The 13289-nt window shown below is 62.2% G+C and overlaps 1 protein-coding gene across 3 annotated transcripts in view; it reads right to left on the reverse strand.

Moving 5' to 3' along the window:
• Nucleotides 1–2112: 2112 nt before the first annotated feature.
• TTYH1 (tweety family member 1) overlaps nucleotides 2113–13289 on the reverse strand; it is a 29260-nt gene continuing 18083 nt past the window's right edge. The window contains exons 4-14 of one of the 3 annotated variants that reach the window (XM_050927945.1): nucleotides 12332–12552; nucleotides 11089–11184; nucleotides 10541–10613; nucleotides 8915–8990; nucleotides 8727–8782; nucleotides 8238–8330; nucleotides 8047–8139; nucleotides 6916–7058; nucleotides 6334–6459; nucleotides 4729–4807; nucleotides 2113–3320 (exon numbers count right to left, since the gene is read on the reverse strand). In XM_050927945.1, the coding sequence (XP_050783902.1) occupies nucleotides 3237–3320; nucleotides 4729–4807; nucleotides 6334–6459; nucleotides 6916–7058; nucleotides 8047–8139; nucleotides 8238–8330; nucleotides 8727–8782; nucleotides 8915–8990; nucleotides 10541–10613; nucleotides 11089–11184; nucleotides 12332–12552 (1140 nt within the window). In that variant the 3' untranslated portion in view covers nucleotides 2113–3236. Of the gene's footprint in view, nucleotides 3321–4728; nucleotides 4832–6333; nucleotides 6460–6915; nucleotides 7059–8046; nucleotides 8140–8237; nucleotides 8331–8726; nucleotides 8783–8914; nucleotides 8991–10540; nucleotides 10614–11088; nucleotides 11185–12331; nucleotides 12553–13289 lie in introns of all 3 variants that reach the window. The other 2 variants (XM_050927944.1, XM_050927946.1) reach the window with 2 other exon arrangements.

Genomic DNA, 13289 nt, shown 5'->3' on the forward strand with positions numbered 1-13289 from the left:
GTTAAATAGAAGAAGAGGGGGATTAATATGAGAAGTGAAAGGTGGATAAGGAAGGGGTTGAAGGGGAGCCAACAATGGGTCACCTGAAAGGTGAACTGTCAGGCTGGAGGGAGGTTACTAGTGGAGTTCCTCAGGGATCGGTTTTGGGACCAGTTTTACATTTTTCTTACTGACCTTGGCACAAAAAGGTGGGCGTGTGCTAATAAAATTTGCGGATGACACAAAGTTGGGAGTATTGCCAATACGGAGGAGGACCGGAATATTATACAAGAAGATCTGGACGACCTTGTAAACTGGAGACCCCCTCATACCCAGAGAGAGTGAATGTGAAAGGATGGGAAGGGAAGTTGGGAGTAATATTAAATAGGGCTCCTGGGTGCTTTCTGTGGTTCTGGGAGGGCAGTTGGGGCAGGGAGCCAGGACTCCTGGGTGCTGTCCCTGGCTCTGGAGGAGGGGAGTGGGGTCTCGTGGTAAGGGCTGGGAGCCAGGACTCCTGGGTCCTCTCCCTTGCTCTGGAGGAGGGGAGTGGGGTCGAGTGATGAGGGCAGTGGGGGCTGGGAGCCAGGACTCCTGGGTTCTCTCTCTGACTCTAGAGGAGGGGAGTGGGGTCCCATGGTGAGGGCTGAGAGCCAGGACTCCTGGGTTCTCTCCCTTGCTTTGGAGGGGAGTGCAGTCTAGTGGTGAGGGCAGTGGGGGCTGGGAGCCAGGACTCCTGGGTTCTCTCTCTGACTCTAGAGGAGGGGAGTGGGGTCCCATGGTGAGGGCTGAGAGCCAGGACTCCTGGGTTCTCTCCCTTGCTTTGGAGGGGAGTGCAGTCTAGTGGTGAGGGCAGTGGGGGCTGGGAGCCAGGACTCCTGGGTTCTCTTCCCAGCTCTGGGAGGCATGTGGGCGTTAGAGTAAGGGGCTGGAAGCTAGGACTCCTGGGTTCTATCCCTGGCTCTGGGAGGGAGGTGGGAGCCATGACTCCTACGTGTAATGGTGGCTGACCTGCTGCCAGTCTTTCCCAAAGCTTTGGGCCTCAGCTGAGCACTGACAAATCCATCCACTCCCTGGGGTGCTCGGCTAATAACACTGCATTTAGACTTGATGCAAGTTGCTGCCGGCATTAATCTCCCTTCGAATTTCTTTCTCCCCATAGTTTTTGTTTCCTGGCTGTAATAAAACGTTTGCTCAGGATCCGTGACAGGGATCACCCCCCCACCCCCGCCCATCGCCAAGGCTGGCGAAACATGGACATCACAACGCAAAGACATTGCTAATTGCCCCGCGAAGAGGCTACCCACAAACCCGCTCGTCCCAGCCGCTTGAAATTCTGGAAGGAACTAAAACCAGCTGCCGAGAATGTTTTTCTCCGGCCAGGTCTACGCTACAGACCGATACCGGTATAACTACATTGCTCGAGGAGGGTGTGTGAAAAATCCACACCCCGGAGCAACGCAGTTACGCCCACCTAACCCCCGCTATGGGGCCAGAGCGAGTGGCCTCCCAGAGGGGGCTCATGGAGGCAGCCAGGCGGGCTGGAGGCTCAGAGGTGCAGCCCCAGGAGGTGGTGGGGCCTGAGGGCCTAACCCCAGAGAGTGAGTCTGACTCTCGGGGGGGCTGTCACACCAAAGGACTCCCAGGGGCCGTAGGGAGCCGAACGAGAAAGGGGCCTAGAGCTCGGAGGGTTGGCCAGGACTCCTGGGTTCTATCCCGGCTCTGGGAGGGGAAGGGGTGGGAGCTAGGCTCCTGGGTGTGATAGTGGCCAAGCAGATGCCAGCTTCCCCCCGTCCCCCACCATGGGCTATGGAGTGTTAACAGCAGGGACCAGCCTCCACGTGCTCCCACCCAAAGGGTGGCCCCCACTGGGGGCAGAGGGGCATTCAGATTCAGGGGCCCCTTCGGCCTCAATTCTGGGGCCCCGTTTGTGTCAGTCATGATATGGATTGGCCTCACGGGGCAGCGGCTGAACTCATTTAACCTGGGGCCGGGTGGGAGCCAGCGCCCCCTAGAGGAGAAAGGCCCCGTGCCCCATTCCCCACCCCCTGAGCCAGCCAGTCCCTGCCCTGGGGCTGGATGGGAGCCAGCGCCCCCTAGAGAAGAGGCAAATCAAAGCGTGCACGCAGCTCCCTGTAAAATAAAATTTCCCTTTTATTTCTCATTCCGCTGGATCGAAGGCTCGTTAGTGGCCGAGGCTCTAATTGGGACGGCAGGCCCCCAGCTCGCGCCAGTCACCTCTCTCCTCTGCCTACAGGTCTCTGCTCTACAGCCCGGGGGCCGACCCCCTGCAGCAGGGGGGTTAGATGTTAATTGGGGCTGGCGCCCAGGGCTGGCCGGGCCCCGTGTTGCTGCTGGGCTCACTTGTCTGGTTGGCCACTGCTCTCTCTTCTGGTCCACTCGCTCGCTTTCTCGTTCACTCCTTTTCCGATGGGCTCCTTTTCGGCTGTGCTTTTTCACTCCTTCGGTCCTTTACTCTTCCTCGTCCCATCCCCTCTCCTGTTCCTCCATTCGCTCCTTTTCCATCTTTTTTCCCGCCTGCTTTCGCTCGGTTTTTTTCACACTTCATTCCTTCACTCTGTCTCTTTTACTCTCCCTTTCAGTTCAGGCTTGGATTTCTTTTCTTTCATTCTCCTTTGTTCTTTTCCCACTCATCCATCCGTTCATTCTCTCCTTCCGCCTTTCGCTTCCTTCTGGCCTTTCTTTCCCTCCTCCTCCTTTCACTGTTTTTTCACACTTTTTCCTTCCCTCTTTCTCTCTTCATTCTTTTTCCCCCACACATTCCTTCTCCTTAATTTATTCTTTCAACTCTTTTTGCTCATTCATTCATTCGTTCATTTATTCATTCATTCTTTTTAATTTCTCCATTCTTCCCCCCATCCATTCACTCTACTCTTTCACTTCTTCTTTCCTTCCCTTTCACTCTCATGCTCCTTCCATCCTCTGTTCATCCTTTCTGCTCTCTCATGCTCATACTTCCACTCCTCCATTCATCCTTCTGCTTTCCCCATTTTCTCCCCCCTGGGATTCTTATGGGGCAACCCTCCTCCTTCATCCCACCCTCCCTTCTCAGGGGCACAGACCCCTGGCATCAAACCCAGATAGACGGAGGGATGGGTCAGCAGGGGGTGGCCGGGGGTGGGTGGGCAGCCCCGGTCTCTCTCCTTCCCCCTCTTTGGTTCTGTCGGGCCCAGCAGCACTCAGCCCTGGGGGGCAGCCGGTCCATGTGTTAGTCAGGGGTGGGGGCCGTGGGTCAGATTCTAGGTCAGGAAGTCCATTCGGTATCGGGGGCCCGGTTCCTCTTGGCTGGCGCCGACGTAAGATGCCTGCATGCTGGGTGAGTACTGGGGGGTGGGGAGAGATGGGAGAGATGAGAGACAGGTGGGTGGGATAGACTGGAGGGGACGACGTGATGCTCTGTACCTCAAAGCAGCCTCCTGGGACCCCAGCGTTCACCCTGGGTTGGGATTAGGATGTTTGGTATCATCATCTGAAGGCCTGTCCTGTTGGGCTGCGTGTCTTACCATTGTGTGGCAAGTTACAAAGTTTTGCTCTCTGGGTGCGACTGATAATGTATTGTGAGATGGGGAGGCTGGGGACCCTATCCCTGCCCATCCTGCTAACAGGAGCGGCACCAGGGTTTCTGGCGCCTTAGGCAGAATTCAGGGGGCGGCATTTTGTGCGCTCCCCACGGGGCGCGCGGGAGCTTCCGGTTCCATTTCCATTGTGCCGTCGAAGAAGGACCCTCCGCCGAAATGCCGCAGGTGACAGCGGCCGTCATTGAGCTGCTCAATTGCCTGCCGCTGTTTTCCACGGCACGTCGGCAGAAGGTCCTTCTTCGGCAGCGCCATGGGAGCGGAACTGGAAGCTTCCGTGCTCCCCGTGCGGAGTGCACAAAATGCCACCCCCCGAATCCTGGCACCCTAGGCGACCGCCTAGGGTCGCCTAATGGAAGCGCCGGCCCTGCCTGCTAATAGCCATTGATGGGACCGATCCTCCAGCAACTTATCTTTTCTGAACTGCTCGACCAACGGGGGCTGCCTGACCTGCGCAGATCTTTCTAGCAGCTGGAAGCAAGTATGAAAAAGGGACCGGGACGTCCTCACTTGGCCTCTCTCCTCCCCCATCTCCACACCCGGAAAATGGTCCAGAAGACAAAAGCTTTGAGCTAGAAAGACTGGTCCCAGGCTGGAAGGGAACCCGGCCTGCGTCGGGAGGAGCTGCGAGCTGCCTGTTAGAGGGAGAGGTTGTTCGATTCAAATCTTGCTCAGACGGTTACACTGAGACGCCGTTTCTAGTTTTATTTCTTAAGTAACTGACTCCGCTGCCGAGAGTCACTGACTCTCCGTCTTGCTGGAGTTAATAAACCTGATTGATGTTTTACCCAAACCAGCATGTATCCACTCCCCCTTTTGCCGGAACGGCAAACTAACGAATCAGCTTGCACCGTCCGAGGGAGTGCCAAGCAGTGGAAGACGGAGTATTTCTGGGGTGCCAGGCTGGGGCGACTGGCGGGGTCCCTCTCTGAGAGGTTCAGGGAGCCGTCATGCTGTGTTGTTGGGATGTGGGGGGCTGCACATGCTGCTGGCTGAGTAATCGCTGCACCTACAAGGGGTTTGCGGCTCGTCACCGGGGTGATACTGAGACAGCCCAGGCCAGTGAGTTAAGGGGGCACAGCGGTCCCACAGTGCCAGGTTGTGATCCCCCCTGCCCTAGGAGTGGGGGCACAGGCTGGGAAGGGGGGAGACTTACCGAGGGGGGCGGGGAGTGCCGGTCGAGGAGGGGCACGCTATCATATCGAGGACTGCCACTGAACGAACCGCTTTGATTCCTGCCGAGGAGAGCGAGATGGGTGCTAGCGGGGGGGGGGGGGGGCTCCTGCCCCCCATCTCCAAGAGCCAGGCCCCCGAACTGGAGTATATGTGACATCACTGTACCCACATCTCCCCACCCCCACCCTGAGTCTCTGCTCGGTCGTCGAACTCAGGGCTGCCCACTGGTGATGGGGGCGGGGGGCAGAGAGAAACAGCTGGATGTCTTGGTTTAATTGGAGGTGAAGTGGGGCGGGAATCTTTTTAAGATTCCTAGGCCAGCCGGGATACCAGGGCCGATGGCTTTGAACCAGGGCAGCAGCTGGGATACCGGGCTAGAGGGGCCCATGGCTCTGAACCAGGGCAGCAGCCGGGATACCAGGCTAGAGGGGCCCATGGCTCTGAACCAGGGCAGCAGCCGGCATACCGGGCTACAGGGGCCCATGGCTCTGAACCAGGGCAGCAGCCGGGATACCGGGCTAGAGGGGCCCATGGCTCTGAACCAGGGCAGCAGCCGGGATACCGGGCTAGAGGGGCCCATGGCTCTGAACCAAGGCAGCAGCCGGGATACCGGGCTAGAGGGGCCCATGGCTCTGAACCAGGGCAGCAGCCGGGATACCGGGCTAGAGGGACCCATGGCTCTGAACCAGGGCAGCAGCCGGGATACCGGGCTAGAGGGGCCCATGGCTCTGACAGGGCAGCAGCCAGGATACCGGGCTAGAGGGGCCCATGGCACTGTCGCGGGGCAGCAGCTGGGATACCGGGCTAGAGGGCCCCATGGCTCTGTCGCGGGGTAGCAGCCAGGATACCGGGCTAGAGGGGCCCATGGGTCTGATTTGGTCTGAACAGTCCTAGAGGCCCATCCCACACTAGCTGGTATTGTTATAATTAACCCTTGAGTTCTGGGCAGAGTAAACCCAGAAACAACAGTAGAGTGGTGGTGGTGGGGGGGGGGGGTGTTGCCATATGCCCCCCAGTGGTGGCTCGGGGGATAGCTTTAATAGCAGAGAGGGACAGAGATTGGCTGGAGGGGTGCGTATGGGAGGTCGGGGCCCACTGATGGTTGGGGAGCGTCTCCTGGACTGCCCCCCACCCCATCCATCAAGGCAGGACAGGGGGCAATATGGAGGAGGCACCCATCATCGCCAGGCCCAGCTCAGCACCGGGGCACCTGACCCCTAAGTCCCAGGCAGGATGGGATCTGGTGAGTGCCGGCGCGGCTGAGCCAGAGCTGTTGCAGGGGCCGGTGGGGAAGGGGACGGTGGGACGGCTGGGGGACAAGAGTGATAAATTCGGGAATGAAGGAGAGAGGGAACGGAGGGAGCGGTACCTGGGGGGGGATGGATGGATGGGGGTGTAATGGGGATGGACGGGTGCTTGGATGGACAAACGGAGAGACAGATGCAGTGGGGACAGAGAACCACAGCGGGGCTAGCTGGCTGGTGGGGTGGGACAGACAGACACAGGGTGGGGAGCGAAGGATGGATGCCCAGCACCCGCCAGGCCCTGGCTGCAGTCCATGGGGGGGGAAGGGTGGGCTACTCACATGTACTGTGAGACGGGGGCGTTGGAAATGGGTGGGGCCGAGAGGCGCAGGCTGGAGCGGGGCGGGGGGCTACGTGCCTGAGGGGTGAAGGGGTCATCATCCTCCGTGTCCTCGTACTCCGTGTCCCTGCCAGCCGGAGGGGGGGAGGGTGTTGGTGGGGGGGCTGCTTGGCGATGCCCCCCCATGACATGTTCCCTTGCCTGCCCCCCAGATGCCCCGCCCACCACCATGACTGTCCCCGCCCCCTGTCCAGATGCCCCGCCCCTGCCAGAACCCGCCTTTCCCCCAGCAACCTGCTGCCATGCCACAACAGGCCCCACCCCCACTGCAAGCAGTCCCGCCCACCCCAGATGACCCGCCCACTCCCTCCACTCTGAGAAGCTCCACCCACCTGCCCCAACCATCCCCATCCAGCACCTCAGACGCCCCGCCCCACAATGTGAGTGGCCTCACCCACCACAAATAACCCTGCCCCCTCACCCCAGATGTCCCACCCCCTATACCTGCCTCCTCCCCACCCCTTGCTGCCCGCTTGGCTCCACCCAATCAGAGGCCCCGCCCCCTGCACCGTGCCCCGCCCACCTGCTGTGGAACCTCTCCCAGGCGCGGGGCAGGCTGCAGACGGCCGTGGTGAAGGCGAGGGCCGAGAGGAGGGAGAAGAGCAGCAGGAAGAGCAGCCCCTCCATGCCGTCGTAACAGAGCCCCTTGAGCGCATCCACGTAGTCCTGGGGGAGAGACAGCGTCACCGGCCCGCAGGGGGCGGAGCCTAGGGGCTATCACAGCCCAGGAGGGCGGAGCCTGGGGAAGCTACCACAGCCCAGGGGGCGGAGCCTAGGGGCTATCACACCCCCAGGAGGGCGGAGCCTGGGGAAGCTACCACAGCCCAGGGGGCGGAGCCTAGGGGCTATCACAGCCCAGGAGGGCGGAGCCTGGGGAAGCTACCACAGCCCAGGGGGTGGAGCCTAGGGGCTATCAAAGCCCAGGGGGGCGGAGCCTGGGGAAGCTACCACAGTCTGGTGTGGGGGGGGTGGGCGTGGGGGCGGAGCCTGGGGAAGCAACCAGACCTGGGGGGGGATGGAGCCTGGGAGCTACCACAGCCTGGGGGGGAACAGCTTGGGGGAAACTACTACAGTCCAGTGGGATGGAGCCTGAGGGGAGCTACCACAGCCCGGTGCGGGGTGGGGGGTGGACGCAGGGACAGAGCCTGGGGAAGCTACCACAGCCCAGAGGGCGGAGCCTGAGGGGAGCTACCACAGCCTGGCGGGGGGGGTGTGGGCACAGGGGCAGAGCCTGGGGAAGCTACCACAGCCCGGAGCGGGGGTAGGCGCGGAGGTGGAGCCTGGGGAAAACTACCACAGCCTGGGGGGGAACAGCTTGGGGGAAGCTACCACAGCTCAGGGGGGTGGAGCCTGGGGAAGCTACCACAGCCCAGGGGGTGGAGCCTGAGGGGAGCTACCACAGCCCGGCGGGGGGGTGTGTGCAGGAGTGGAGCTTGTGGAAGCTACCACAGCCCGGAGCAGGGGTGGGCACGGAGGTGGAGCCTGGGGAAGCTACCACAGCCCAGTGGGGCAGAGCCTGAGGGGAGCTACCACAGCCCGGGGGGGGTGGAGCCTGGGAGCTACCACAGCTCAGGGGGGCTACCATAGCCAGGGGGAATCCTGCCAGAAGGGGGCCCAGCTGCGGGACACCCCCCGGGGGGGCAGGAGCCGATACCTTGTGAAGTCCCCGGCAGTTGAGCAGCGCGACCAGCTGGTGGAAGTTGCTCTCCGTGGAGTTCAGGGTGCCCTGCACAGAGACCAGGTTCCTCTGGGGGAGAGAGAGAGAGAGGAGGGGATGGAACCCAGGCGTCCGGGCTCCCAACCAGTCCCCCCACCCCCTGGCTTTAACCCCTAGCCTGCACTGACCTCTGCCGCAGGGAATTGCGGGATAGCTTCTCTCTCCAGGCCGTGCAGCTGGGAGTGGATGCTGGACAGCGCCCGCTGCGACATGGTCAGCCTCTGGGGGGGTGAGAGCGGGATTGTGGGGCGCAGACGGGGGAGGGGTGCACCCCCCCGGTCAGCAACAAACCAGCTGCACGGCGGTGTCTGGCGCCCTCTAGTGGTGAGTTCAGGTAGCAGTGTAAGAGCCCCCCCTTAACTGCCCCCCAGCCCTCCTGGTGCCCCTCACTCCCACCCTGCAGCCCCCTGCCAGCCCAGCCCTGGGCTCCCCCCAGCTCTGCTGGTGCTCCTCACTCCCGACCCGCAGCCCAGCCTGGGGTCCCCCGCCCCACACACTCAGCCCCCAGAATCCATGGCCCAGGCCTCCCTGCTGGTGGTGCTGGCGTGCTCCTCCCCACCAGGCCCAGGGCCGAGCCCCAGAGAGCTTGGTTCACGGGTGAGGTGTTGGGGTCTCACCTGCTGGAAGGGGTTCGGGACGTCCTGGCTGCAGGTGAGATAGTACTGGAGGATTTCTGCCGGGGGGCAGGGATGGGGGGTGAGAGAAGGAAGGGGTTAATAATGGGCCCCTCTAGTCTGGTCTCCCCTCCCCCACCCCCATCAGACCCATGGGCCCATCTAGTCCAGCCTCCTGCCCCGGTGCCTACCTGGGCTCAGTTCTGTCTTGGCCTGGGTCAGGTTTAGGATGAAGCTGTCTGGGTCAGAGCAGAAGTCGCTGAGTCCCTGCGGGGGAGGGAGTTATTGTTACTGATGCAGGGTGGGGGGAATTGGTTGGATCACAGAGACCCCCTTGGGAGCTGCCAACTGATGTGCCAAGACTACTTCTGTCCCTGCTTTCCCTGCCAGCTCAGGACCCCAGCACCCCAGTCTTGCTGAGCCAGCCACGCCCGTCTGCTCCAACACAGACCCAGGGTCTCACCTGAACTCACCCCCAGAGCTGCAGGTTTACCTGAAAGCAGCTCACAGACGTGTTTCTGTCTTTAACACGCAGATGCCCAGCTCCCAATGGGATCCAAACCCTAAATAAACCCATTTTATCCTGTATAAAGCTTATGCAGGGTAAATTCATAAATTGTTCGCCCTCTATAACACTGATAGAGAGCTATGCACAGCTGTCTGCTCCCCCAGGTATTAATACATTCTCTGGGTTAATTAATAAGTAAAAAGTGATGTTATTAAATACAGAAAGTAGGATTTAAGTGGTTCCAGGTAGTAACAGACAGAGCAAAGTGAATTACTAAGTAAAATAAAATAATCCCTGCAAGTCTGGGTCTAATACAGATCAAATCTCACCCTCAGAGATGTGCCAATAAGCTTCTTTCACAGACTAGACTCCTTCCTGGTCTGGGCCCGAGCCTTTCCCCTGGTACAGCCCTCGTTAGCTCCAGCTCAGATGGAAGCTAGGGGATTGCTCATGATGGCTGCAGCTTGTTCTGTTCCACCCACTTCTAGATCTTTGGCCCAAGGCGGGAATCCTTTGTCCCTCTCTGGGTTCCCACCCCTCCTTCTCAATGGAAAAGCACCAGGTTCAAGATGGATTCCAGTTCAGGTGACATGATCACACGCAGGGCCGGTTTTAGCAAGTGCAGGGCCTGATTCGTACTCACCCAGCGGCGCTCCGGGTTTTCGGCGGCACTTCGGCAGCGGGTCCATCACTCGCTCCGGGTCTTCAGTGGCACTCAAGGACCCGCCACCGAAGACCAGGAGTGCTGCCGGGTGAGTAAAAATTAAAAAGGCGCCAGCGTGGGGCCCTCTTAGGCGTGGGGCCTGATTCCAGGGAATGGGGCGAATCGGCCTAAAGCCGTCCCTGATCACATGTCCTGTGAGACCCCCCCAAGCCCTCATTCCTCCCAGCCTGACTCACAGGAAGGCTCCTGCAACCAGAACCCTCCACAGTCAATTGTCCTGGTTGCTGGGAGCCATCAAGATTCCAAACCACCTTTAATGGCCCCCACTTTGCATAATTACAATAGGCCCTAAGAGTGATAGTTCATCTTTCTAGTCCCAGATACAAGAGTGATACATTCCTACAAGCAGGATGGCCACACTCAGTAGATCATAAGCTTTGTAATGATACCTTACAAGAGACCTTTTGCATGAAGCACTGCTGGTGCCCCTCACTCCTGACCCACAGCCCCTGCTATCCCAGCCCTGGGCTCCCCCCACAGCCCTGCCAGTGCCCCTCATTCCCAACCTGCAGCCCCAGGAGGCAGTGATCTCCTGGCGAGAACGGGGCTGAGACCCACAACTGCCCCCCCCAGCCCTTCACTCACCACAGCTGCTGCCATCTCCAGCCCCAGGGAGCCCCAGCTCAGGATGAGAACGAAGAAACTCATCACAGTCATTCTGGGGGGTGGGGGGAGACACTCGAGTCAGCATCTGGGAAAGGCCCAGCTCAGCTCCTCCCCCAACTTGTGGGGCAGAGAGAAACAGCCTCTCAACCCAGCCCCCTCCCAGAGCCGGAGAGAGAACCTAGGCGTCCTGGCTCCCAGCCGCTCCCTGCTCTAACCACTAGACCCCACTCCCCTCCCAGAGCTGGGGAGAGAATCCAGGCATCCTGCTCCCAGCGCCCCGCCCTGCTTTTACCACTGCACCGCATTCCCCTCTCACCACAGCCCCCCAACTCCATGCCCAGGCAGGGGGGCTGTGAAGCAGGACTGGGGGAGGTGGGACAAATGGGGAGGTTGCAGGGAGGAGGGAGGGATCTGTGGGGGTGGTGAAGGGAAGAGTGGGGGCTGTGGGTGGAGGGAGGAGGGGGCGGTGGGGGGATCAGGTCCCAGTGAGTGCAGGTGCCCCACCCGTCAGGTCCCCCCTGTCTCACCCGACCACCAGCCACTTGCTCTGCTTGCCGAGCCCCAGCAGGGTGAAGAGGCAAATGACCAGGTCCAGCAGCAGCAGCAGGAGATACGCCAGCCACCTGCAGGGGAGAGATGAGCCCAGGGTGAGCCCAGCCCCCCGACCTCCGACCCCCCCACCAGCCACCTGCAGGGGAGAGGTGAGCCCAGGGTGAGCCCAGCCCCCCGACCTCCGACCCCCCCACCAGCCACCTGCAGGGGAGAGGTGAGCCCAGGGTGAGCCCAGCCCCCCTTCCCCGACCCCCCCACCAGCCACCTGCAGGGGAGAGGTGAGCCCAGGGTGAGCCCAGCCCCCCGACCTCCGACCCCCCCACCAGCCACCTGCAGGGGAGAGGTGAGCCCAGGGTGAGCCCAGCCTCCCTTCCCCGACCCCCCCACCAGCCACCTGCAGGGGAGAGGTGAGCCCAGGGTGAGCCCAGCCCCCCTCCCCCGACCCCCCCACCAGCCACCTGCGGGGGAGGGGTGAGCCCAGGGTGAGCCCAGCCCCCCGACCCCGGAATCCCCCACCAGCCACCTGCGGGGGAGGGGTGAGCCCAGGGTGAGCCCAGCCCCCCTTCCCCGACCCCCCCACCAGCCACCTGCAGGGGAGAGGTGAGCCCAGGGTGAGCCCAGCCCCCCTTCCCCGACCCCCCCACCAGCCACCTGCAGGGGAGAGGTGAGCCCAGGGTGAGCCCAGCCCCCCGACCTCCGACCCCCCCACCAGCCACCTGCAGGGGAGAGGTGAGCCCAGGGTGAGCCCAGCCCCCCGACCTCCGACCCCCCCACCAGCCACCTGCGGGGGAGAGGTGAGCCCAGGGTGAGCCCAGCCCCCCGACCCCGGAATCCCCCACCAGCCACCTGCGGGGGAGGGGTGAGCCCAGGGTGAGCCCAGCCCCCCGACCCCGACCCCCCCACCAGCCACCTGCGGGGGAGGGGTGAGCCCAGCCCCCCTCCCCCCGACCCCCCCACCAGCCACCTGCGGGGGAGGGGTGAGCCCAGGGTGAGCCCAGCCCCCCGCCCCCCGACCCCCCCACTAGCCACCTGCGGGGGAGGGGTGAGCCCAGGGTGAGCCCAGCCCCCCTCCCCCCCACCAGCCACCTGCAGGGGAGGGGTGAGCCCAGCCCCCCTTGCCCCCTCCATCCCCTGCCCCCCACCCATCACCCATGGGGGGGCAGCTCTTGGATCCCCCCCGCACCCGCCTGTTCCCGCCCGTCTCCCCCCAGGTCTCACCTGTAGTCCTCCAGGAAGGCCAGGCCCTGGGCCAGCTGGCTGGGACTCCTCCCCAGGGCCCCCCAGAAGGGGAGACCCACCAGGATCTGGGCCACGGCCTCGGCCTGGCGCCGCGTGTTGCGCACGACAGCCACGAACTCGGTGCGGGGGGCCAGCGCCTCCTCCAGCCGCGTCAGGTCCCCCCCCACAGCCCCCGACAGCAGCCCCAGCGTCTGCCGCACCTGGGGGGAGGGGCCCGGGTCAGGTGCATGGCACTCACGTATGTCACCATCACATCTCCCTCCAAAATGTGTGTGTCACCGTCATGCCTCCCCCATGTGTGTGCCACTGTCACGCCTCCCCTCCACGTGTTGAACACTCTCACTCCTCCCCCATATGTGTGTGCTAGTGTCATGCCTTCCCCACACGCATGTGTCATGGTAAAACCTCCCCACACACGTGTGTGCCACCATCATGCCTTCTCCATATGCCTGTGCCACCATCTCGCCTCCCCCACGCGTGCCATTGTCACGCCTCCCCCACACGTGTGTGCCACTATCATGCCTTCCCCACACACATGTTATGGTCGCCTCCCCCCACACGAGTGCGCTGTCACCCCTCCCACATGCCTGCGTGTTGCCACATGCCCCCTCACATACTTCCCCCACATGTGTACACAGTGTCCCCGTGCAGGCTGGGGGGCAGGACACGCGGAGGGGGCACAGGGTGGAGGAGTTGCTCCCTGGGCAACTAGCAGGGGGTGCAGTGAGGCTCTGGGAGGTTTGGGGGGCTGTGGGGAGTTGGGGGCAGGGGGCTCAGGGGCCTCACCAGCATGTCCACACCGTGCAGCATGTGGTTGGTGCTGGGGTCACAGTGGGAGGTCAGAGGTCAATGGGGGCACGGGAGGGATGGGGGCATGGGAGTACAGGGGGCATAGGGCAGTGGGGGGTACAGGAGGGAATGGGGGGCACAGGGAGGC

Source organism: Gopherus flavomarginatus, chromosome 18, assembly GCF_025201925.1.
Source record: "Gopherus flavomarginatus isolate rGopFla2 chromosome 18, rGopFla2.mat.asm, whole genome shotgun sequence".
Classification (NCBI taxonomy): domain Eukaryota; kingdom Metazoa; phylum Chordata; order Testudines; family Testudinidae; genus Gopherus; species Gopherus flavomarginatus.